General features: G+C 45.2%; 1 protein-coding gene across 1 annotated transcript in view; it reads left to right on the forward strand.

Moving 5' to 3' along the window:
* The window catches only part of LOC127581517 (EMI domain-containing protein 1-like), a 60,620-nt gene that overhangs the window by 26,152 nt on the left and 10,576 nt on the right, over positions 1 to 23,892 (forward strand). The window contains exons 3-6 of the mRNA XM_052035975.1: positions 10,095 to 10,174; positions 14,720 to 14,773; positions 20,363 to 20,407; positions 23,504 to 23,548. Of these exons, the coding sequence (XP_051891935.1) occupies positions 10,095 to 10,174; positions 14,720 to 14,773; positions 20,363 to 20,407; positions 23,504 to 23,548 (224 nt within the window). The remainder of the gene's footprint in view (positions 1 to 10,094; positions 10,175 to 14,719; positions 14,774 to 20,362; positions 20,408 to 23,503; positions 23,549 to 23,892) is intronic.

The following is a 23,892-nucleotide window of genomic DNA, read 5'->3' on the forward strand; positions in this document are numbered from 1 at the left end:
TGCAAACTTTGATAGTCTTCCTCGCTGTCCACCATGCCCCCAATCTTGGTGTCATCCACGAATTTGCTGATCCAGTTTACCACATTATTAATATAGAGGATAAACAACAATGGGCCCAGCACCGTTCCCTGCGACACACCACTAGTCACAGGCCTCCAGTCAGAGAGACAACCATCTACTACCGCTCTCTGGCTTCTCCTGCTAAGCCAATGTTGAATCCAATTGACTACTTCATCCTGAATGCCAAGCGATGTAACCTTCTGGACCAGCCTCCCATGTGGGACCTTGTCAAAGGCCTTGCTGAAGTCCAATGTAGACTTCCCCTGATCAACCTTCCTGGTAACCTCCTCAAAAAACTCTATAAGATTGGTTAGACATGACCTGCCATGCACAAAGCCGTGTTGATTATCCCTAGGCAGCATGGTAGTGTAGTGGTTAGCGTAAGACTATTACAGGGCCAGCAACCCGGGTTCAATTCCCGCCGCTGTCTGTAAGGATTTTGTACGTTCTCCCCGTGTCTGCGTGGGTCTCCTCCAGGTGCTCCGGTTTCCTCCCACGTTCCAAAGATGTACGGGTTAGGAACTGTGGTCATGCTATGTTGGCGTCGGAAGCATGGCGACACTTATGGGCTGCCCCCAGTACGTTCTTAGTAAAGCAAAAAGACGCATTTCACTGTGTGTTTCGATGTACATGTGACTAATAAATAAATATCTTAATCTTAATATCTAATCAGGCCCTATCTATCCAAATACTTATATATCCTGTCCCTCAGAATACCTTCTGATAATTTACCCATGACTGATGTCAGGCTCACCGGCCTATAATTTCCCAGCTTATTCTTAGAGCCTTTCTTAAACAACGGAACAACATTAGCTATCCTCCAGTCCTCTAGCACCTCAACCGTGGCTAAGGATGTTTTAAATATCTCTGCCCGGGCCCCTGTAATTTCTGCACTAGCCTCCCACAAGGTCCGAGGGGACACTTCGTCAGGTTCTGGGGATTTATCCACCCTAATTCGCCTCAAGACAGCAAGCACCTCCTCTTCTGTAATCCGGATACGGTCCATGACCTCACTGCTCTTTTTTCCTCAGTTCTGTAGACTCTGTGTCTGTCCCCAGAGTAAATACTGATGCAAAAATTTTGTTTAAGATCTCCCCTATCTCTTCCGGCTCCACACATAGATGACCACGCTGATCTTCAAGAGGACCAATTTGTCCCTTACTATCCTTTTGTTCTTAATATAGCTATAGAAACCCTTGTAATTCTCTTTCACCTTGTCTGCCAGAGCAACCTCATGTCCTCTTTTAGCCCTCCTGAGTTATGGTGGAGTGCTGGTCGATAATAGGGAGTTTGCACAAGCCATTTCCCTTTTGTTTTTTTTGGGGCATAGTTAGAAAGCATTCCTCGCCCATTCCTAATGCCCTGGAGAAGATGTTGAACCTCTTTCTAGAACTGCTGCAGTGCTGATGAAAGTCCTCCCACCATCCCAGATTAGGAGTCAGCATGGTTTGTGCAGGGGAGATGACGTCTTACAAATCTGATTGAGTTTTTCGAGGGGGTAACTAAGAAAACTGTTGAAGGCAGCAGGGGAGACGTGGTTTACGTGGACTTCAGTAAGGCTTTTGACGAGTTCCTGCATGCTGGGCTGGTCCAGAAGGTTAAGGCACAATGTGTGTTGGCAAACTGCATCCAAAATTGTCTCGGTGATAGGAGGCAGATGGTAGTGTGGATGGGTGCCTTTTTGACTGGAAGTCTGTGACAAGAAGTGTACCTCAGGGATTGGTGCTGGGACCTGTGTTGTCTGTAAGATAATATAAGTGACTTGGATGAGAACGTAGGTGGTTCTGATTAGTTAGTCACAAACAACACGGAGATTGGTTGACATGTAGATAGTGAAGAAGATTGTCTAAGGATACAGAGGGATGCAGAACATAGCACAGTACAGGAACAGGCCCACAATGTCTGTGCCTGTGCACAATCCATATCCCTCCATTCCCTGTATATTCATGTGCCTACCTAAAAATCTGTTAAATGCCATGAACATATCTGCTTTCACCACCACCCCTGGCAGCGTATTCCACTCTATGTGTAAAAAAAACTTGCTACGCACATCTCCTTTAAACATTCCCCCTCTCACCTTAAATCTATGCCCTCTAGTATTCAATATTTCTACCCTGAGAGAAAGATTCTGGCTGTGCCTGTCTAGCCTCTCATAATTTTATAAACCTCTATCAGTTTTCCCTCAGCCTCTGATGCTCCAGAGAAAACAATCCAAGTTTGTCCAACCTCTCCTTATAGAACATGCCCTCTAATCCAGGCAGCATCCTGGTGAACCTCTTCTGCACCCTCTCCAAAGCCTCCACATCCTTCCTGTAAGGGGCGACCAGAAGTGCAGCAATCTTCCAAGTGCGGCCGAACCAGAGTTTTACAGATCAGCTGGAAAGTTGGGTGGAGAGCTGGGAGATGGAATTTAATCCAGACAAGTGTGAGGCGATGCACTTTGGGAAGTCAAATTCTGCTGGGACATGTAGAGTAAATGACAGGGATCATGGGAGAGTTGATGTACTGAGGGACACTGCGCTTGCCTTCGTTGACATTATGGTGCTGGTCCGGTTTAGTTTTGTGGTCACAGTGACCCTGGGTTGAGTCTGATGGGAATTTGGTATTTGTTTCACTTATTTCCTCCAAAATTAATAATGGGGATCCTGTGGGGGTCAAGGTGTCCCCTGATGGGACATTATGGGTGCCAGGGTCTCCCCTGATGGGACTGCGGGTGCCGGGTGTCCCCTGATGGGAACTGTGGGGCTGGAGTCTCCTCTGATGGAAACTGTGGGGCCGGGATGCCCCCTGATGGAGTCGAGGTGTGTCCCCTGATGGGAACTGTGGGGCCAGGATGTGTTCCCTGATGGAACTGTAGGGCTGAGATGTGTCCCCTGATGGGAACTCTGGGATCAGGGTGTCCCCTGATGGAAATGTGGTGCCGGGGTGTGTCCTCTGATGGGAACTGTGGGGCTGGGATGCCCCCCCGATGGAACTGTGGAGTCGGGGTCTTGCTTGAACTCCCGTGATCCATAGTCACAGGTTCTACCTGACCTTTGCTGTCCTACTGAGCCACCCCAAATATTGTAGCAGTAGGTAAGGCAGAGACCCTGGGAACTGAGGTACGTACATCCTGTAACCACAGTCACCCCTGCAATACCACACACCCTCCTCAAAGTTACCTGTCTCAGTCGATGTTTGAGGCCGTGAGGGTCCCAGAAACCCACTGAGGAAGAGCAGGTGACCTCAGGCCATCACTTCCCTTCCCTCAGTACTGCCCCTTTTTTTTGTATAAAACATTCATTAGTTAAAAGCACTACAAAAGACTACAAATATCAAATGTATACATCTAATACAGAAAGGATCATCTAATCAACTACATAACTTCAGAGATTATTGTAAACTGACACTGCGAGGGCACACACACGTCGCTATGTCCAGTACCGCAACACTCAATATTTCATATCAAAATCGTATTGGTATCGTCCACAACGCACGCTATCTCTTGAGGAGCCCACCGAGCGCGGAACTCAGCCAAGGTGCCCGCGGAGACCGCGTGTACTGCCCCTCCCACAGTGTGACGCTCCCACAGTACTGCCCCTCCCACAGTGTGACACCCCCTCAGTACCGCCCCTCCCTCGGTATGTGAGCCAGTTCATGCTATGTTCCCACACAAGCTGGTTGATGGAACAGGACAGCACAGGATCCGGCCCTTTAGCCCACCTGACCCTGGGAGATTTTGTCCTGCACCAGTAACGTGGAGGTTCTGTACACTTCTAGCCCAATGTACAGCACTGCTGAAGGAGGGCACTCAGATCGGTGAAGTCGCCTTGATCTGGGCTGACACTCCAGAGGATACAAAAGGTTGCTCAGCATTCCTTTAAGGAAGAGTGTGAGAGCATTCCCAGTCCTCAGTCTTGGCCAGGGAAACACCAGGACAGGGTATTTATAAGATTTTTCTTTATTTATTAGTCACATGTAGATCGAAACATGCAGTGAAATGCATCTTTTGCGTAGAGTGTTCCAGTGGTGCTGTGGATAGTGTGGAGGGCTGTCGAAGCTTACAGAGGGATATTGATAGGATGCAGAGCTGGGCTGACAAGTAGCAGATGGAGTTCGATCCGGAGAAGTGTGAGGTAGTACACTTTGGAAGGACTAACTCCAAGGCGGAGTACAAATGGCAGGATTCTGGGTAGTGTAGAGGAGCAGAGCCATCTGGGGGTTCATATCCACAGATCACTGAAAGTTGCCACACAGATGGACAGGGTAGTTAAGAAAGTTTATGGGATGTTAGCTTTCATAAGTCGTGGGATCAAGAGCCGCGAAGTAATGATGCAGTGTTACAAAACTCTGGTTAGACCACACTTAGAGTACTTTGTCCAGTAGTCTAAGTGTGGTCTAACCAGAGTTTTGTAAGCCAGAGTCATTATAGGAAGGATGTGGAGGTGTTGGAAAGAGTGCAGAGGAGATTTACCAGGATCCTGCCTGGATTAGAGAGTATAGATTATGAGGAAAGACTAAAAGAGCTAGGGCTTTACTCATTAGAGAGAAGGAGGATGAGAGGAGACATGATAGAGGTATACAAAATATTAAGAGGAATAGGTAGAGTGGACAGCCAGCGCCTCTTTCCCAGGGCACCAACGCTCTATACAAGAGGGCATGGCTTTAAGGTAATGGGGGTGGGGTGGGGGGGAGTTCAAGGGAGATGTCAGAGGGAGGTTTTTCACCCAGAGAGTGGTTGGTGCATGGAATGCGCTGCCTGGGGTGGTGGTGGAGGCTGATACGTTGGGCAAGTTGAAGAGATTGTTAGATAAGCATATGGAGGAATTTAAGATAGAGGGATATGTGGGAGGAAGGGGTTAGATAGTCTTAGGTGTGGTTTGAAGGTCGGCACAACATGGTGGGCCGAAGGGCCTGTATTGTGCTGTATTGTTCTATGTTTCTATGGTTAAGTGTTGCCATGCTTCCGGCACCAAAATAGCAAAGCATAGCAAAAGATTTATGAGATGGCAAACTTAGAGAACGACACAGGGCAATGGGTTCAGAGAAGCACAGTATGCTGAATGAGGTATGTTGAGATAGACACAGGGCAGTGCATTGGGGGATAGACTGGACTGAGTGGATGATGAACACTGATTACTGAAGCACCGTGGTCAGAGCAATGGGCAACAATTCAGGTGCTTTAACCCTGTGGTGTACGTGAAAATGTGGGAGCAGCAGTGGGACGCCCTGGACCACACCGGGCGCCAGCCTTGGTGAACATTGCCCGTCTCAGCACTGTGCTGCTTCCCAGAGACCAGGATTGTTGTGTCAGCAAACAGGTCGAATGGTATGAGTGAAGGGGGGGGGGGGGGGGTGGGTGTTTGAGAGAATGGGGAGGACAGGGGTGGAAAGATGCTGGAAGGAAGGACGATGGTAGAAGGAGGCAGCGTAGGGACGGGGCTGGCTGGGAAATGGAGGAGTCTGGAGGGTACAGATTGTCTCCTGAGCCTCTGTATTCGGGGATCAGAGTCAGGGAGTTGGGACCTGAGTTGGGAATGGGGTCAGAATTTAGGAGATGGTGGTTACAGCTGAGGAATTAGGACCAGAGCCACTCTAATCCAGCCTAAGAGCACAGGGTCCGAATTGGAGTGTTGAGATCAGAGTTGTGAAAGTTGGACATCGCACTCAGGGTATTGGGTCAGAGCTGGGGGGTCGGTGTTGAACATTGCTGTTGGGGACAGGTCAGAGAGACCATGTTGGGAGGCTGAGTCGAGCGAGGTCAGAGTCAGGGAGGAGGATCAGAGATGGCTGGTTAGGGGGCAGACTCAGGGTTTGGGGTCAATGTCAGAGGGTCAGCGTCAGTCTCTGCAGTTAGGGTAGGACCAAGGAGGGTTGAAGCTACCTTTGGGAATGCAGGGATTATGTCCAATGATCTGAGTTGTTCGTGAGGTTAGGGGTTGGGCACAGAAATTGGTGGCTGGCGGGAGGTCAGTGCCTCGTTGATGGAGGGCAGGAGGTGAGAATGGATTGAAGAGGTAACAACATATTGATGAGGGCAGTGCGGTTGCTGTAGTCTCTGTGGACTTCTGTAACTCCCTTGACAAAGTCCCACATGTAAGACTGACCCAAAAAGGTTAGAAGCCCATGGGATGCAAGACAAATTGCAAACTGTATCCAAATTTGTCTTGATATTGGGAAAGAGAGAGTGATGGTGGAGTGTTGTTTTTATGATTGAAAGCCTGTGACCAGTGGTGTATTTCAGGGATCAATGCTAAGTCCCTAACTGTTACATGCATTAACCACTGGATATGAAAGTAGAAGATATGATTATTAAGTTTGCAGATGACACAAAAATAGGTGATGTTCGATTACAGGACAATATGAATCAATTGGTAAAATGGGCAGAGCGGGAGTAGATGGAATTTAATCCTGCTGAGTGTGAGGTGATGTACTTTGGGAGGAGGAACATATACCATGAATGGTAGGGCTGTAGGGAGTACTGAGGAACCGAGGGATCTGGGTGTATAAGTCCAAGGATCCCTGAAGCTGGAAGGTAAATAAGATGGTGAAGAAGGGCTCAGGACACCTGTTTTCATGAGCCGGACATAAAACATAAGTGCAGGAAGGTTGTAGAACAATTTTAAAAACATCGGTTAGGTCACAGCTGAAGCACAGTTACAGTTCTGGTTGCCAAAAGGGATGGAAGGACATCAAGCCAGTCACTTTAACCTCGGCTGTGAATAATCAGGGAAAACATTAACAGGCACTGGGAAAAGTTTGAGCTCATTAAGGAGTGTCAGCATGGATCTGTCAAAGACAAACTATGTTTGACCAAGCTGGTTGAATATTTTAATGATGTAAGAACAAAGGTTGAACAAGGAAGTGCAAATGTTGGTGTCCACGTTGATATTTGATCATGTTCTGTACGAAAGGTGCTAGCCCGTTGAATCAAAGGGTGAATGGTGGCAAGGACAGGCTAAAGGCAGTATTCAGAGTTGTGGGAAACAGCTGCAGTTCAGGCGAGAAGATTTTATATTTTTTATATTTCTTTACAACATAGAAGAATTCCATAGGGTATATACCGGCTCACAGAGCAATCCCATTCTCCACCAACTTTCCCTGGAACAACTTGTCACCAGACCGTGATGTGGTTCAGTACTGGAACACTGGGTGTGCAGGGTAATATTTCCAACTCTGCAGATAACACCAAACCTTCTGTGCTAACAGAGGGGCCATGATAAACTGCAAGGAGATGTCTATAGGCAGGCAGGCTGAGCAGACGGGTGACAGGGAAATGTGAAGTCATACATTTTGGCAGAAAGAATCAGGAGAGTCATCAAGGAGGTGACAGAGTTGAACAGGGATTTGGTAAGGGACATGAGAGAGAATAAGGTGCAGGGCTGTAGGGAAAGTGTGGGGGATAGAATTGGTAGATTACTCTGCCAGAAACTGGCATAGACATGATGGGCCAAATGTGCTGTCACAAGCTTGTGTTTCTGCCTGTTGGTATTCCTCGATTTATGAGCATTTGATTTATGAACTTTAGGTACAATGCCATTGAGTCTTTGGTGTTCTGGCCTTCAACTCACAAACCTACCTTGTCTACAACAAACAGCAGCCACTCTTACTGCACAGGGTTGCATTGTGCCAACATCCCATAATGCACTGTGCACAGCCTTTCGGATTCATGAAATGTTTTCCAGAAACAGATTCCTTTTGTAAAGCGAGGAATAGCTGTACACGTGAGAATCTCTAGGCCTGTGTAATGAAAGGAATGTGTGATTGAGGAAGAGTAGCTATTGGAGAAAGCCTGCTGATGCGTGGGATCTTTTCTGTTGCTGGAATTTTACCATAGGAATGCCATCAGGATCTGATGATGCTAATTATAATTAAAACATGGAGTGTGAGCTTTTACAAAGTGACTGACTTTCCATTCCTGGCTCAGCTGAGCACTCACTGCCTTCCACCATGACAGATTCTGGACTGAGAATCTTCCCAGGATCTGTGGGACAACCCAGCCTAACTACAACCCCAGATGCAAACACTGTTTGCTTCACCTTTGTAAATGTTCTGTGGTGATTGAAGTGATAATCACACCTATAATGGCTGCCATTCACCTGTGGTGAATGTGTGGCGTATATGGCTTGGCTGCATGACCTAGCACTTGGTTATTGCCTACAGCAGTTCTTGGACAGCAAACAAATGTAACAATGCACGTGAGAAACAAAGGACTGCAGATGGAGAGAGGAAGAAAACTTGAAGAGACTTTGCAGTGGAGCAGTAGTAACAATGCACTTGTGTGATTGGGCAGAGAAGCTGTATCTTCATGTCTCAGGCAGTTGATCTCAGCTGTGTCATCATAGGGCAAACAGAACTGAAACTCAAGGTGACCCTCGAAGGTAGAGTGGAGGAGTATTTACCAATGACACCTAACAGGAGAAGGAAATATGGAGCTCAGGTAGTAAAGGATGGGATAAAAGCAATGGAGAGAGAGGCTGGAAAACCCAGAGTGGAGCTGAGACAAAACAGGCAGCAAAGAAACACCGGTGGTTTATACTTCGCTCCAATAGTGGGGAAGAGAATAAAGCAGGAAAATACAGGCAGGTATACCAAGGGCCAACAACAGTACGGGGGACAGGTTCATTGAACGGATTTAAGGTAGTTTTCCAGATCGATGATGAGCCAACAAGAAACAGGTTATTTTAACTCCAATTTTGTGCAAAGCCACAGAAATAATTAACACCCTTATAGTAAAGGTGCTTATGGGGAAGAGTGATCATAATATGAAAGAATTTCATATTGAGAACACAGAACAGCACAGCACAGGAACAAGTCCCATGGCCCACCATGTCTGTGCCAACCATGATGCCAGTCTAATCTAACCCCATCTACCTGAACGTGGTCCAAATCCTTCCATTCCCTACCTGTTCATGTACCTGAGTAGATGCCTCTTAAACATTTCTAGCATATCTGCTTCCACCACCCCCACCCCAGAAGTGTGTTCCAGGCACCCTACCACTTTCTGTGTAAAAAAAAACTTGGCTCACAAATCTCCTTTAAGCTCTCCCCCTCTCACCTTAAATCCATCTGTATTATCTGCAAGCTATTACAAACAACAGGGGTCTCACCACTGATCCTTGCTATGTGCCACAGGTCACAGACCTCCAGTCAGAAAAACAGCCCTCCACCACTATCCTCTGCTTTCTATGACCAAGTCAACTTTGTATCCAATTTACCAACTCACCCTGGATCCTTGTGACTTAATCTTTTGGATCAGCCTACCATGAGGGACCTTGAGTTTAAGAATGATGTATTTAATCTCAAAACTAGGGTCTTAACTAGGCTTGAGGGGTGAATGGCTTAAGGTACAGTGGAAAACTAAGTGAAAAGATGTGATGGTAAATATCAGAGATAAATACTTACATCAGAAATTCAGAATAGATACGTATTCCTCTGAGGAAATGAAAAACCCCATTTGACCATTAATTCAAAAATGTGCAATGAGATAAATTAAAGACTCTGTTAGATTTCTAGTGCTTCCAAATAGCCTGAATATTAAGAGAATTTTAGAATTTAGCAAAAATGGCCAGGATTCTGATTGATACGAAATAACATGGCAGATAGCAAACCACTGAAATTTAATATGTAGCTTCAACAAGTCATTGGGAAATTAACTGGTTTGTTAGTCTTTTTGAAAGAGGAACGGGAGAAGAGAGTCAAGGTGTCTTCATGCAACCATCTCCAGTACTGGTGAGACCACCCCTGCAGTAGGTCGTGCTCACCTGATCTAAGGAAATATCTATCAAAGGATTAATACCTTAAGCACTATTGAGGTTGGGAGGTTAGACAAGGAGACAGTTTGTCCATTGTAAAAAAAAGTCAACAAATGCATACTTTTGTCTGATACAAACCTTTCTGGGATCAAGTAGCAAATGACAAGAAAATTATCTACAACTCAAAAAATAAGAATGCATAGTCCTAATGGAATAAATGTTCTGAGACTGTTGTTCACTTACAATTTTTCCAGGTTGAAATAGGACTTTAATATTTTCTCTTTGATTGTGTGTATCTAGGACCTCCAGGGCCACCTGGACCTCCAGGGCCACCTGGACTTCCTGGGGAATCTGGGCCACGGGGACCTCCTGGACCACAAGTGAGTTACTTCAGGACTGGATGGTCACGTCATAGCATCATGCAGAAACATAATCTATTGTTTTTCTTTCCAACTGCATAATCGATGACTTTAGTTACGGGAAGGGATTGGATAGGCTGGTTTGTATTCCCCAGAGCGAAGAAGGCTGAAGTGTGACCTGATAGAAGTCTATAAGATAACGAGAGGCATAGGGAGATAGTCAGAATCTTTTTCCCATGTTAGGGGTATCAAAGACAAGAGGGCATAGGTTTAAGGTGAGTGGAAGGAGGTTCAAAGGGAATTTGAGGGCTAAGTATTTTTACACAGAGAGTGGTTGATATCTGGAACACACTGTCAGAGGAGGTGGTGGTATCAGACCCAGGTTCGGACCAGACCTCCGGTGTGTACATTCTTCCTGTCACCGTATAGGTTTCCCCAGGTACTCCAGTTTGCTCCCATATCCCAAAGATGTGTCAGTTGGTAAGTTAATTAGCCCTGTGAATTGACCCTAGTGTGCAGGTGAGTGGTAGAATCTAGGGACATTAATGGGAAAGTGGGAGAATGAAAGGGATTGGGGAGTTGATGGTCAGCATAGTCTCGTTGGGTTGGAAGGGCTGTTTTCAGGCTGTATTATTCCATGACTTGTACCTCCTAAGTCATCCAATACCTCCTCTTTTTTAATCATAATGTGCTCTAGAATTTCACTGTCCCAAATGAAATCTCCAACTACAATGTCTTTCTCCTTAGCGAATAAAGATTTAAAACTTGGATACAAGAGATTCTCCAGATGCTGGAATCTGAAGCGACGCACACAAAATGCTGGAGGAACTCAGCAGGTCAGGCAGCATCTATGGAGGGAAATAAACAGTCAACATTTCGGGTCAGGACCCTTCATCAGGAGTGGTGAATAGTCTCGACACGAAACGTCGACTGTTTATTTCCCTCCATAGATGCTGCCTGATCTGCTGAGTTCCTCCAACATTTTGTGTGTGTTGCTCCATTTTAAACTTGGCCCACATTTTCTGGCCCCCACATACAGACAACCCCTTAGGTCCCTAATCATCCCCACTTTTCCCTGCCGACACTCCTGTTCTTAATATACTCCTAAAATGCTTTCAGATTTTCCTTAATCTTAACTGCCAGTGATATTTCGTGGTCCTGCAATGCTCTAATTTATTTTTTTAAATACCCCTTTTTACTCACCGTACTCCCGAAGACCCCCCTCCTCTTTTCGTTGCTCTTTACCTACCATATGCTTCCTTCTTTTTCCTTTGTCAATCCTTGATATTTCTTGACATCCAGGCTTCCTTGGACTTGCCGCCCTTACCCTTCACCTTTACGGGAACATGTTGGCCCTGAATTTTCATGTTTAAAAGACTCCCACTTGTCATATGTAGATTTACCTGCGAGTAACTGCTCCCAGTCTACATTTGCCAGGTCCTGTCTAATGATATTGAAGTGGACTTCTCCCAATTCAGACACTATTTCCAGATTATGGAAAGGGATTATCTTTGTCACTTTCCATAATTACTTTGAAACTTACCAAGTTATGGACTCTATTTCCAAAGTGCTTGCCCACTGACACTTCATCGCCTTGGCCAGCTTCATTCCTTCATTCCTACATATTGGCACAAACAGCTCCCCTGGATGCACTGAGAAAATTCAACCCTGTCTAATCCTTTCACACTGACGTGATCCCAGTTAATATTGGGGAAGCTGAAATCCCCTGTAATCCCAGCAAAGTGATCATTCCTTCTTATTCCTGAACTCTACCCATATGATCTAAATTGAAAAGCCTTCTAAGACATCCTCATTACAGAAGTGATGTTCTCCTTGATCATTAATGTTTCCTCCTCTTTATCATCCCTCCCTATCACACTGGAACCTTTTATACAATTAATATCTTATGGATCACAGTTGCTCAGTTAGAGGATCCACAAGGTATTGGCACAGCAGTCAGATTACTGGGATCCCTTTTCAATAACTTTTCAATTCAGAGGAACAGAATTAGCGACATAATATTGGTCTGTTTTTATTGAGAAATTTCAGTCAGTTTTTTTCCCTTTTTTTTGTCTTTTTTTTGAAATTTTCTTTTTTTTCCTTTTTTTTCTTTTCTTTTTTCTTTTTTTTAATATAAAAGAAAGGAAAGAAAAAGATTTATTATATAAATTTTAAAAAACCCAAATCAATAAGAAAAATTGTAAACAATATAAACTAAACAAAAAAAAATTTTAAAAAAAGCAAACAACAAAAAAAAAGAAAGAAAAACTGGGCTAAAATTTCTCAGTAGAAACAGAGCAATATTATGTCATCAACTCCGTTCCTCCAAGTTGGAAAGTTATTGAAAGGGGATCTACATCATGTGAAAATATTGAATAAATGGACTCCAAAAATCTTCAAATTTAAGCGAAGGATCAACAGTACCACTCCTAATTTTTTCCGAGTTTAAACATGATATAGTTTGAGAAACGAAATTTTCTTTTTAGTTTGGTTTGTTATATTATTTACAATTTTTTATTGATTTGGGGATTTTTTTCTTTTCTTTTTTATACACAATAAATCTTTTTCTTTCCTTTCTTTTACATTATACTCATCTACTAAGAGATAGTGAGATCCAAGATTTTTTTATATTTTATTATTCTTTATGATTATCTATACCATGATCATTCTCTTGATCTCTTTGTATTACATGTACATTCATTGATGTTTTATATTAATCTGTATTAATGTGGAAACTAATAAAAAGATTGAAAAAAAAAGATTACTGGACCTGTAACCCAGATGCCAAATCCCACTGGAATTCAATAATCGAGTCATAGAGTAATACAGTATTACAGCATGCTGACCAAGGAGCCCACGTAAGCAAATAATCTGGAGTTATAAAATAAACCATGTCACCATGTTGTAGGAAAGCTGCCACCCGTACCTGGGCTGGCCCCTATGTGACTCCAGACCTACCACAGTGGTTGACTCTTAAGCGGCCTTACAAGCCACTCAGGTCAAGGACAATTATTGACAGGTAATAAATGCTGCCTTACCTGTGAAGCACAAATCCTGAAAAATAAATAAAGACATTATGGTCCTCATGTGGGCAGATGAGATCAGTGAGGGTGGGCAAAAGGGTCGGCATGGGCATAGTGGGCTGAAAGGCCCACTTCTGTGCTGCACAGCTCCGTGACTCCAAATACCCTGGCTGCAAGGGGATGGGGATACCCCTCATTTGACACCCATATCAGGAGCGTGATGGGATTCTCTGCACTGAAGATGGTGACTTACCGTCCAGGACAAAGCAGCCCACCTGACTGAGCTGCACTCCCACAATTGCCCACTGTGCCTGCAGTGTCCACATCAATGCAGCGTCCACAAGTTGCCAAACCCTGACCTCCACCAAGATCGCCATCCCTCCATTGCTGTATGTAAATCCTGGAACCCATTGCCCAACAGCACACTTGGGAGCACCTTCACCACAAGGAAGGTGGCTCACTGAACTGGGGTCAAGTCTGCTTCCATGGGATGACTCAAGGCAAAGCAGAGAGTTGGGTGTCCAGGCCAAGATTTGTTGCACAAACTACAACAAAAACAAGCCAACTTTTCCCAGTTCCTGATGGAGACTCAGCTCTTGCAGTAGATGTGGAGTGACCTGAAAGCTATAGAAATGAAAGTTCCTTTTGGCTAAGCACTGTGAGCACCCAACTGTGGCACAGGGTTGTAAAGCATGTCATGAATTAATAATAGGGAAAGATTTTCTGAAGAACCATTTTTTCACATTTCATCTCATGTTCAGGATATCAGTCTGTACAAGATTTTTTGAAGTGCAGCAATGTTTAGCAAACAAGGCATCCAATTCCTGCCACTCTTGGCTGTAAAACCATCCTGTACCATGGATGAGATCAATCCATTTATTTGGTTGAGCAGGAATCAAAGGAAAACTCACCGGCTGATCTTTGGATACTACCATGGGATCTTCCGCACTCACAGAGAGTAGTGCTGATACAGTACAGCACTCCCTGCAGGTTAATCCCGTGCAGAGGCTGGGGCCCACAACTTGTTGATGTAATTTCACACCTACCGGATCCAGACAAATCTTCCCCTTTTTTATATATCTTTGTACATCGAAACACACAGTGAAATGCATCTTTTGCGTAGAGTGTTCTGGGGGCAGCCCGCAAGTATCACCACGCTTCCGGCGCCAACACAGCATGCCCACAACTTCCTAACCCATACGTCTTTGGAATGTGGGAGGAAACCGGAGCACCCGGAGGAAACCCATGCAGTCATTGGGAAAACGTACAAACCCCTTACAGACAGTGGCCGATTTTGCACCTATGGTTGAAAATGACAACACAAAGTTGGCCTGCATCAGCAGTACCGTGATTCTGGCACCTTGCTGAGGGAACTGTGGTCTATCCAAACCCTTGCATCCACTCTCTACAAAATGCATGCTTATGTGTGGAAGTTTGATGTGGTAATTGTCACAGGGAAATTGCATCCTTTACTCTACTAGTTAATTTTCAAAATAAAGGATCAGGTTTATCAGAATTTATCAGATTCTTCTTTAACTTTCAGGGCAGCCCAGGAAGCTTTGGAGCACCAGGTATGAAAGGAGATCCAGGGGACAGGGTAAGTGCAGGCTTCTCATTATCCACTGGTTGAAATCAGACATTCTTTTGGAAAGGGAATAATTCACTTCCTGTATCAATCCAACAGCCAAAGGAAAAAGATTCCCACATTCAGTATTGAATAAAACAACTGTCCTTTCACTCAACGTCCCCACTGGGAGTGAACAGTTATGGATATTTTTCAATCATTCATTAATTTTGGTAGACACAGATTTAACATTGGCTATCCACAATAAACTGTATGGTGAAATTAACTGGCAATGGAACAAGCAACTGTGTTTTGTGTGTGAGTAATATCCCAATCAATAAGTGGAGCTGTTCAACCTACAGGCTTAGGGGTGTGCCACTGTGCACATGAGGTGCACGAGACAGGCCTTGCAGTGGGGGCAGTTAAGTGCTTCCTGCTGTCCGCCTGTGCGGTGCCTGAAGCCCCAGGGCTGACTTCTCCTGTTACTGTGGGTGGGGAATTGCTAAGGAGTAGGATCAGATCCTGTACTTAGGTTGGTGAGGGGAGAGAGCAATCAAGTTTTGCCTCTTGGGATAAGGTTTTGCATCCTTGGATTGAGGGGACGGATTAGTACCAGTGCCTTTTGTCAGGGGTGGGAGAGGGATTGGAGTCTGTGCCTTGGAATAAGCGATGGTGATTTCAGGCTGAGATGAAGAGACATGAAGCAAGAGAACCAGAACTGTGGTTGATGACCACAATGTTAAGTTTGATTCAAAAGACGTAGAAGATGTTGAGAGGTTTAGAGAGGGGATTTGGAAGCCTAGAACCATAGAAAACTACAGCACAGAAAGCAGGCCATTTGGCCCTTCTAGTCTCTGCCAAAACATTATTCTGCTAGTCCCATTTACCTGCCCCCAGCCCATACCCCTCCAGACCTCTCGCGTCCATGTATCTATCCAATTTACCCTTAAAAGTTAAGAGCGAGCCCGCATTTACCACATCAGATGGCAGCCCGTTCTACACTCCCACCACTCTCCGAGTGAAGAAGTTCCCTCTAATGTTCCCCCTAAACCTTTCCCCTTTCACCCTAAAGCCATGTCCTCTCGTACTTATCTCTCCTAATCTAGGTGGAAAGAGCATACTTGCATTAACTCTGTCTATGCCCCTCATCATTCTGTAAAACTCTATCATATCTCCCCTCATTCTTCCCCGCTCCAAGGAATAAAGTCCTAACATGCTCAATCTTTCCCTGTAACTCAACTCCTGAAGACCCGGCAACATTCTAGTAAATCTCCTCTGCACTCTTTCAATCTTACTGACATCCTTCCTGTAGTTCGGCGACCAGAACTGCACACAATATTCTAAATTTGGTCTCATCAATGACTTATACAACCTCACCAAAACATTCCAACTCCTATACTCAATACTTTGATTTATAAATGCCAGGATGCCAAAAGCCTTTTTTACAACCCTGTCTACCTGTGACTCTACTTTCAAGGAATTATGTATCTGAACTCCCAGATCCCTTTGTTCCTCCGCACTCCTCAGTGCCCTACCATTTACTGTGTATGTCCTCCCTTGATTTGTCCTTCCAAAATGCAACACCTCACACTTGTCTGCATTAAATTCCATCTGCCATTTTCTGGACCATTTTTCCATTTGCAAGCTTTGAAAGCCTTCCTCGCTGTCCACTACACCTCCAATCTTAGTGTCATCCGCAAATTTACTAATCCAATTTACCACATTATCTTCTAGATCATTGATATATACAACAAACAACAATGGCCCCAACACAGATCCCTGAGGCACACCACTAGTCACAGGCCTCCAATCTGAGAAACAACCATCCACAACCACTCTCTGTCTTCTCCCACTCAGCCAATTTCGAATCCAGTTTACAGTCTTTCCATGGATACCCATTGACTGAACCTTCTGAACTAATCTCCCATGTGGGACCTTGTCAAAGGCCTTACTAAAGTCCATGTAGACAACATCCACAGCCTTACCTTCATCTACTTTCTTAGTGACCTCCTCAAAAAACTCCACAAGATTCGTTAAACACGATCTACCATGCACAAAGCCATGCTGACTATCCTTAATCAATCCTTGGCTGTCCAAATAAGTGTATGTCCTATCTCTCAGAACACTTTCCAATAATTTACCCACTACTGATGTCAGGCTCACTGGCCTGTAATTACCTGGTTTACTCTTCGAGCCTTTCTTAAACAATGGGACAACGAGCTATCCTCCAGTCCTCTGGCACCGCACTCGTGGCTAAGGACATTTTAAATATATATGCCAGGGCCCCTGCAATTTCTACACTAGTCTCTCTCAAGGTCCGAGGAAATATCTTGTCAGGCCCTGGGGATTTATCTACCTTTATTCGCTGTAAAGCATCAAGTACCTCCTTTTTAATCTCTATATGTTCCATGACACTATTGCTTGTTTCCCTTCCTTCCATATCCACGATGCCAGTTTCCTGAGTAAATACTGATGCAAAAAAACTGTTTAAGATCTCCCCCATCTCCTGAGGCTCCACACATATACAACCACTCTGATCTTCTCGGGGACCAATTCTGTCTCTTACTATCCTTTTGCTCTTGATATACCTGTAGAAACCCTTTGGGTTTACCTTCACATTACCTGCCAAAGCAGCCTCATGTCTTCTTTTTGCCTTCCTGATTTCCTTTTTTAGTATCTTCTTACATTTCCTATACTCTTCAAGTACCTCATCTGTTCCTAGTTACCTATACTTGCTATACACCTCTCTCTTTTTCTTAACCAGTTTACCAATATCCCTTGAAAACCAATGTTCCCTATGCTTGTTACCCTTGCCTTTAATCCTGACAGGAACATACAAACTCTGCACTCTCAAAATTTCGTCTTTGAAGGCTTTCCATTTACTGAGCACATCCTTGCCAGAAAATAACATCCCAATCCACCCTACCTAGATCCTTTGTAATTTCCACAAAATTGGCCTTTCTCCAATTTAGAACCTCCACTCAAGGACCAGACCTATCCTTATCCATAATTATCTTGAAACTAATTGCATTATGGTCTCTGGACCCAAAATGCTCACCTACACATACTTCTGTCACCTGACCTACCTGGTTCCCTAATAGGATATCAAGTATTGCATTCTCTCTTGTTGATACCTCTATATATTGATTTAGAAAACTTTCCTGAACACATTTGACAAATTCCAAGCCATCCAACCCTTTTGCAGTGTGGGAGTCCCAGTCAATATGTGGAAAGTTAAAATCCCCTACTATTACAACTTTCTGTTTCTTACATCGGTCTGCTATCTCCCTACAGATTTGTTCCTCCTAGGACAGCCTGTGGCAGTTAAACTGAGGCAGAGTAGAGACAACATTTTATAGTAGAGATGATGGTGTCCATGTGTGGGTCAGAATCTCACCTCAGAATCAGATTTGGCATCAGTCTTGGCTAAACGTCAAGATGTTGCCAGGGAGAGAGCCAGAATATGACTTTGAAACAATGACTTTGTTTAGCTGCAGAAAGTTCCTACTGTGAACATAACTGGAGGAATTCAGACAAGTTCTGGAAAAGATTGGTGTGGATTTCAGAGGCAAGCACTTTGAAAAGGAAAGGAATGTTGGAGATGGGACGGTAACTTTAATCGGAGAGGTTAGGGCACATTTTTCGAGGATAGGGGTGATGACGGCAGATTTGATGTGGGGTGGTGGTGCCAGCTATCATTGAGCCAGGAAGTGGGGGGGTGGTCAACGCTTCACTGGGAATTGGGTCAGGGCTGGATCTTGTAGACAGGATGGGGGGAAAATTGGGAATTCATGACTAGCACGGGGAACCTTGGAGACAGATTTACTCAATGGCTAGCATGTCACAGAATCAGAGAAAAGTAATGGCCCAGAACAAAGCCGTTCACACCATTTTTTATTCACTCTTCAGGATCATCTAGGTGTCATTGGCACACTCAGCATTTGTTCCCCAGCCCAGTTGTCTTTGAGAAGTGGTGGTGAGCTGCTTTACATTTGTGTGAAGGTGCCCCCACAGGACCTTAGACCTAGTAATGGTGAAGCACTGCTGATGTATTTCCAACGAAGAATGGTGCGTGATTTAGAGAACCTGTAGCTGGTGATGTTCCCATAAACCCAAAGCCCTTGTCCCTTTTGATGGAAGGGAACGTGCGTGTGGGAGATGCTGTCAGCCAAGCCTAGGGGAGTAACCGCAGTACATTTTGTAGCAGCCACTCTGTACTGGTGGTAGGGTGTTTAATGAGGTGTTGTTCAGGTGACTGCTTGGTCCTGGATAGTGCCAAGCTTTGTGAGAGTGATTGGAGCTTCACTCATTCAAGCAAATGCATTATGTTCCTGACATGTGCCTCGTAGATAGAAAAGTTTTGCAGTGTCAGGGAGTGAGTCCTTTCGCCTCACAAGGGATGACCTTCCTGATCTCCTCTTGTAGCCACAATGTTGGTGCGACTGGTCCAATTGAGTTTGTAGTCAGCAGCGACCCCCAGGGTATTGGTGGTAATGTTGTTGAATGCCAAAGGTAGGTGATTAGATTCTCATCGTCTCTCCCAGTCGCAAAAGACCTATCACAACGTCTAAATTGTTTATAAATCTAACAAATATTTTCAATCTTTAGACAAATCCCTGGCCCAAGGGATGGCAATGTCTGTCATCCATTGCTTGATTGAGTTATCTCACTCCGGTAGCACAGGCCAGGTCTCCTCCCCCTCAGGTTACCACCAGAGACATGGGAGTGGTCACACCAGACTGCCCAGATACAACCAGCAGCAGATCCTTCATGGTGCCAACTCCCAGGAGAGAAGGACTGTCTGTTAACCAGCCTGTTAACACACAGAAGCCGCAGGTTATTTCTGTTGATATTGGCGACTCCAATTGCCCCAAGGAAAAGATAAGAATAGAAGATAAATACATGGCATTGTGGACACACAAGCTCAGAGCAGGAGGAGGTCATTCAGCTCCCCAGCCTCCTCCATTTAGTAAGATCATAGCCGATCTGGTTTGTAACCTCAGCTCTACATCCACCCCTTCACTTATCAACCTTCTATCTACCCCTGCCTTAAAAATTGTCCAGCCTCTGCTTCCACCACCCTTTGAGGGAGTTCCAAAGACTCGTGACTCTGAGGGAAAAAAAAGTTGCCTCACCTCCGTGTTAAAAGGGTGATCCCTAATTTTTAAACAGTGACCCCCCCCCCCCCCAGTCCTAGATCCTTGCCACATCTACCCTGCCCCCTCCCCCGAGGCCACCACTGCTTCCACAGCCCAAGTCTGGTTGAACTCTTCTCGTATCCAACGGAGCAACACCAACGTGCTCCCAGTGCTCACTTAGAGTCCGGTGATGCTCAGATCATTATCTCTCCCAATGTACCTTGTCCAATTTCACAGAGGTTCAGAGGAAAATCCATTCCATTAACTTTTCAAACACATCTTTGTTTGAAAAGACTATCACACGACTTTGTAGAATTTTCTCAGTCACAAGGAGCACGGTACCAGATGGTTATTCAACCTTCTGCTTAATATATTGTATGTAATGTTCTTTGAAAAATAGTAAATTAATGACTCGATTTCTCGTTATCAAATGACATTTATAGTGGTGCTGATACATTGATCAAGTATTCCATCTTATCAACAGGGTCAACCTGGCCTGAGAGGAGAGGGTGGTTTCAAAGGTCTACCAGTAAGTACACCTCTAGTTATGGTCGAACGATATCTGAAGAATAACCCAAAAAATTGCAGATAAGATTTGCGGAGATTAATAGCTTTTTGTAACAATTCTTATGTTTGGTTCCAAGTGTAAGTATTGTAAAGTGTACTTTGGGGCATACGCACAGCTCAGTGGCTCACCCCATGAGCTATCTGCAGTTGGGACATCCCATGTGACAGTGCCATCAATAACGTTGTCACCATGTCTGTATGTACTTCCCACATACCCATAGCTAACTTATAACAGCACCACGATCCCAAATTCTCCAGCACTGGAGTGATCGCTGACCCAAAGCCAAATTGTCACCAATTTAGGTCTTCATATTTAAGGAGGGTTGTATTGGCAATGGAGATAGTACAGAAAAGGTTCATAGGGGATTAATTCCTGGGCTGCGGAGTTGCATACTGAGGAAAGGTTGAGCAGTTGGAACCATGTTCATTGGCATTTAGAAGAATGAGAGGTGACCATATTGAAACGTACAAGGTTGGGTGTGGACCCAGACAGGGTGAATGGTAAGAGAATGTTTCCCCTCAGGAGGGAAGGCAGAACTGGGTCATAGTTTCAGAATGAAGTTTTGTCCCTTTAAGATAGAGATGAGGAGGATTTTTTTCCTCTCAGAGGGTTTTGAATCTGGAATTCTCTATCCTGGAGAGCTATGGACACAAAGTTAATCAATTTATTCAAAGCTGACTTCATTGGAAATTTGATTTTTAGGGAGTTGAAGACAAGGAGTTGAGCCAAGATCAGATCACCACGACCTTGCTAAGTGGCAAAGCAGGCTTGAAGGTCTGAATGACCCGCTTATGCTCTTGTTTTTTCTTGTGCATTAAATCAGCTGTAAACACTAGAGCACCAGAGGTACTGGAAGGCTGGAGGGTGGCGAATGTTGTGCTGTTATTTAAGAAGGGCTGCAAGGACAAGCCAGGGAACTACAGGCCGGTGAGTCTAACATCAGTGGTGGGAAAATTACTGCAAGGGATTCTGAGAGACAGGATCTACTTGCATTTGGAAAGGCAAGGACTAACTAGGGATAGTCAGTGTGGCTTTATGCATGGGAAATCATGTCTCATGAATTTAATTGAGTTCTTGAAAAGGTGACCAAGAGGATTAACAAAGGCAAGGTGGTAGACGTTGTCTACTTGGACTTTAGCAAGGTTTTTGACAAGGTCCTACGTGGCAGGCTGGTCTGGAAGGTGAGATCACATGGGATCCAGGGTGAGCTGGCCAATTGGATACAAAGTTGCCCTGGTGGTAGGAGTCAGAGGGTGGTAGTGGATTGCAAGCCTGTGCCGCAGGGATCGGTGCTGGGACATCTGTTGTTTGTGCTATATACAGTATATTAATGATTTGGATGAGACCGTACAAGGGCATGATTGCAGGTTTGCACAAGACACCAGAACTGGTGGTGGTGGACAGTGAAAAAAGTTGTCTAAGGTTACAACAGGATCCAGGTCAAATGGGAAAGTGGGCCAAGGAATGGCGAATGGAAGTCAACTCAGACAATATAAAGAGATGCACTTTGGGAAGTTAAACCAGGGCAGGGCAGTGAATGCCAGGGCTCCAGTGAGTGTTGTAGAGCAGAGAGACCCAGGGGTACAAGTACGTTGTTCTCTGAAAGTGGTGACACAGGTAGACAAGGTGGTGAAGAAGTTGTATGGCAAGCTTGCCTTCATTGTAGTGGGCATTGAGTTGGGATGTCATTTTACAGCTGTACAAGTCGTGGGTGAGACTGCACCTGGGATATTGTGTGCAGTTCTGGTTGCCACGCTACAGGGAGGAGGTGATTAAGCCAGAGAGGGTTCAGAAAGGATTCACAAGGATGTTGCTGGGACCGGAGGGCTTGAGTTACAAGGAGAGGCTGGACGGGCTGGGACTGTTTTCCCTGGAGTGAAGGAGGCTGAGGGGTGACCTTGTAGAAGTTTATAAAATCATGAGGGGCACAGATAGGGTGAATGGTCACAGTCTTTTCCCCAGGGTAGGGGAGTCTGAAAGTAGAGGGCATAAGTTTAAGGTCAGAGGGGAATGACTTGAAGGGGACCTGAGGGGCAACTTTTTCCACACAGAGGGCGATGGGTGTGTGAAACGAGCTGCCAGAGGAAGTGGTAGAGGTGAGTACAATTACATTTGGACAGGTTCATGGATAGGAAAGGTTTAGAGGGACATGGGCCAAATGCAGGGAAATGGGACTAGCTCAGGAAGGCACCTTGGTCGGCACAGACAAGTTGGGCCGAAGGGCCTGTTTCTCTGCTGTATAACTCTATGACTCTGAGAAAGTCAGGATGAGGGTACCCACCATGGTACTGAAGATCGACACCGTTCCAAACCCAGGAGTTCACTGGATTGTCCAAATCATCCCTCAGCCCCATCATCGTCCCAGGAACTGCAGCATCTCCAGAGCAATAACTCCAACAGGAGCCCTTTCTGCTGCAACCTCCAGCAGCAACGAGAGGAGGAGCGGCAATGTCACTCCCCTAACCCACCACCCTGACTGTGGGGTGCTGCTACTTCTTCCTCAGCGCATGAAGAGTTGACAAAGCCCACTGCCAGTGTTCCATTAGCACAAGAACTTCAGTGGTGCAGGTCGAAGACACAGCAGCAGCTCTGCATGCAGCAGAACAACCAGTTGGCTATGTTAAATAATAAACAATTCATTAATATCAGAACTAGCTTTGGAATCAAAAGACAGTTGTAGCCAGCAAACTAGATTGTTTTTATTCTGTATCTTTAAGTCTGGGACAGTTAACTCTGATGGCCCAGTATTGCTTTGCAGTCTGTGCTCCTGAAGTCTAATACTTCCCGAAATCAATAAACACCGGAGTTTCCTTGGACATTTAATCAGCTGCTTTCATGTCAGCAGAAGTGACAAACTTTATTCCAACTTTTGCCAACGTCACAGGCAGAGGGAACTCCAGCAGCTGCTCTGGGGGATGCAGACCACCTGCTGAAGTGTCTCAGTGTACCTGGGCCATTTGTTGAGTCTGCGTTTGCCTCTCAGGCTTAAACTCCAATGGTGTCTGCATGGTCGAAGGTCCATGTGGCAGATGGTCACTGGTGTTCTTTGTTTATCAGGGAGAACCGGGACGAAAAGGAGAACCTGGTGACAAAGGAGCAGAGGTCAGTCCCTTCGTTATGTTTATTCATTTTGAGGGAAGAGGTTTTGAAGTCTTCCGCTCTCCACACTGGTGGAATGAACAGGCCGCACAAGGCTGTCTGAACACTGTTGGTGCACAGACCTCGGGATTTACCACCTGACAGCCCTAGAACATTGAACGTTACAGCACAGTACAGGCCCTTCGGCCCACAGTGTTGTCCCAATGTTTTATCCTGCTCTAAGATCTATCTAACCCTTCCCTCCCACATAGCCCTCCCTTTTTCTATCATACATGTGCCTATCTAAGAGACTCTCAAATGTCCCTAATGTATCTGCATCCACCACCCCTGCAGGCAGTGCGTCCCAT

The sequence above is a fragment of the Pristis pectinata genome, chromosome 21 (assembly GCF_009764475.1).
Source record: "Pristis pectinata isolate sPriPec2 chromosome 21, sPriPec2.1.pri, whole genome shotgun sequence".
Classification (NCBI taxonomy): domain Eukaryota; kingdom Metazoa; phylum Chordata; class Chondrichthyes; order Rhinopristiformes; family Pristidae; genus Pristis; species Pristis pectinata.